General features: G+C 43.5%; 1 protein-coding gene across 1 annotated transcript; it reads right to left on the bottom strand.

Annotated features, from left to right (window-relative positions):
* Positions 1-275: 275 nt before the first annotated feature.
* On the bottom strand, positions 276-2,103 carry LOC122041966 (cytochrome P450 71A1-like). Its single transcript, XM_042601865.1, has 2 exons — positions 1,130-2,103; positions 276-1,054 (listed from the first exon to the last, which is right to left on the bottom strand). Exons 1-2 carry the CDS (start codon positions 2,060-2,062, stop codon positions 431-433), a joined length of 1,557 nt encoding a protein of 518 aa, XP_042457799.1. The 5' UTR covers positions 2,063-2,103; the 3' UTR covers positions 276-430.
* Between the last annotated feature and the right edge of the window lie 855 nt (positions 2,104-2,958).

Genomic DNA, 2,958 nt, shown 5'->3' with positions numbered 1-2,958 from the left:
TCTAGTCACACATTTCACTAAAGTTCTCTGGTCAACATCAGATTGGATCAAAGTTAAGAGTAATTGAATAAAAAAACAAGAGGTGGGGTACTATTTTAATATTAAAAAAATTGTTTTTTTAGGAAAATCATACTGTCAGAATTTGAGATCTAATAATTAATACTGCATCCATGTTAGAAGTAGATTCCCTCCAGCCTTTTGAATCATTTTTAATTCTACTTCTTTGTAAATCACAAACACAAACTATTTCTAAATTGGACTAGTTGCACGCAGAATGGAATTTAACTATATCAGTAGATCTGTTCGTAATTGATCTTGCGAAATGGAAATTAAAAAACAACGAGATCGAGCATGTCAAGTACCCCAGTGGGTCGCTTCTCAACCATGAGTAGTTATTGGTGTGTTTATTCATGGTAAGATGTAGATGTAGCTAGTGTCGACAAGGCTTTGCCACAAGAACAAGTTTGGATTTCCTGTGAATCACAATTGCATGCCCTTCATCCGCATCCAGCTCCTCTGCCCTCATCCCATCAGGTAACTCCCAGTCGAAATGAAGCAGTAAGGTGGCCAAGACAAGCTCCAGGGTGACCTCAGCCATTCCAATGCCAGGGCACCCTCTCCGGCCAGCGCCGAACGGCAAGTACCGGAAGTCTTTTCCCTTGAAATCAAAAGCACTAGTGTTCAAGAACCTCTCTGGACAAAACTCGTCAGCCTTATCCCACAGCTTCGGATCCCTACCTAAGGCCCATGCATTGACCAACACCCTGGTGCCCTTGGGAATGTGATAGCCCTGCAGCTGCGTATCCACCGACGCCTCTCGCGGAAGCAGTAATGGTACAATAGGGTGCAGCCTCAGAGCCTCCATGATCACTGCCCTCAGATACTTCATCTCTTCCAATTTCTCCTCCCCAATTATCTCTTCTTTGGCTTCAGCTCCGACGACTCCTCGAATCTCCTCTTGCACTCTGCGCATCGCATTTGGATGGCGTATGAGCTCCGTCATGACCCATTCTATGGTCGCGAATGTTGTATCTGTGCCTGCACCAAACATGTCCTGCTTCCAAATATTAATTGACATGTATGTTTTTAAATTAAGATGAAAGAATAGGGGGGGAATTAAAGAGCATACGAAGATGAGGCCCTTAATGTTCTCTTGGCTGAGAGAAACTGAGCTATCGACATCCCCCAGAGAAAGCAAAATATCAACCAAATCTTCACTGTTATGAGTGCGTTCGTTGCTATTTCTCATCTTAATGTGCTCTTGAATGACTTGCTCGATGAAGGTGTCGAACTCGAGAGCGACCTTTTTGACCTTGTAATCGAATCCGTTGAGTCGATCGAGCCAACCCAGCCATGGAATGTGGTCTCGCAACGGGAACGCGACCAACAGCGCTGTGATCTCATCAAATAGCTTGTTCACTTTGCTCCCTTTGCCCTTTTCCTCGCTGTACGTCCGCCCTAACGCCACTCTGCAGGTAAAGTTGCTGGTGAACTCGATGATGACGTCGCTGACGTTGACCGGGCGGGAGGCGGCGGCGGCGGAGCGGATGTCAGCGACAAGAAGGGCGACCTCTGCTTGCCTGGCCGGGCGAAACGAGAGCACTCGTGTGTGGCTGAGTAGGTGGACGGTGGCGATGCGCCGGAGTTGGCGCCACTGCTCGCCGTACTTGCTGAAGATCAGGTCCTGGTTGCCGTAGTAAAGGCGGTGGGTCAAGGTGGTGTGGGGGCGGCTGGCGAAAGTGACGTCGCGGGACTTCAACACCTCTTCAGCGGCGGGCGGCGAGGAGACGATGACGGTGGGGACGCTGCCGAGGTGGAGGAGCATGACGGGACCGTACTTGGTGGAGAGTTCTTGGAGGATGCGGTGGGGGAGGGAGCCTGTGAGCTGGTGGAGGTTGCCAATAACCGGTAGGGTGGGTGGAGATGGGGGTAGGAGATGGGTGGGTGACTCCCTGGATTGTGTCCGGCGGAGGAAGTGGACGAGGAGGAAGAGGAAGGGGAGGACGAGGAGGAGATGAGAGGCGAGAAAGAACTGGAACAGCATAGTGCAGGTATGAAGCATAGCACCTCCCACGGATCGAATGAGGAAGGAGAGGAAGGACTTAGAGGCTTAGAGCGGTCCAAGTCAACTAGTATAAAATAAATAAATAAACGTTTTTTTTTATAATTACAATATGATACATATTAAAATTCCTATTACATAAAATCATTACAAAAATGAAAAACGAGTTGGATAACCAGTGTCAATTTTACAAAATAAAATTGTCATATATAAATGCTTGATCTATTTAGTAGAAGTCCATTTGCAATGGGAAAAAAGTCCAAGATTTATTTAAAAATATCTTATCATAAAAAACTTTGTCAAGTAAAATTTACTCCATCCAAAATTGAGAAAAAACAAATCATTTTCACAACCTAAGTAATAGAATTATGGGATAAAGAAGTTATCATAGCAAATTCAATAATAATAATTATTATTATTATTAGGCTTTGTTATATCAGTAAAAGCCAACACAATGCCCTCAGGGTTTGGCACACGGATAAACGTATGGTATCGGATAGGGATCAATTCCAGAATTTTATTATTTGCAGAGATTCCGCCTGACACTTATCACATGTGCTCCTGTTAAATTTTTCTTCCTACGATATCGATCCGTTATAAAGAACTGTTAATATAGCAGCTCCACGTTAAAAGCTATCACAACAGCATTTACATTGATTAATGTCATTCAGTCCTAGCAAATTTTAAAAAGGGGATAAACTAATTTTTCTTGAATAGAGTGACACTTTTTTAATAATGAACGCTCCAAGCACATGCATATAAATAAATAGATAGATAGTACATTTACCATATTAACATTATCGCATAAAAGCTATTATAAATTTCATATTTATATGATTTGGACATATATTATAAAATCAACATGGCATTAATTCACGTTACACGTATCACAATAT

Source organism: Zingiber officinale, chromosome 2A (genome assembly GCF_018446385.1).
Source record: "Zingiber officinale cultivar Zhangliang chromosome 2A, Zo_v1.1, whole genome shotgun sequence".
Classification (NCBI taxonomy): domain Eukaryota; kingdom Viridiplantae; phylum Streptophyta; class Magnoliopsida; order Zingiberales; family Zingiberaceae; genus Zingiber; species Zingiber officinale.
This window is presented reverse-complemented; position numbering and strand designations above follow the sequence as displayed.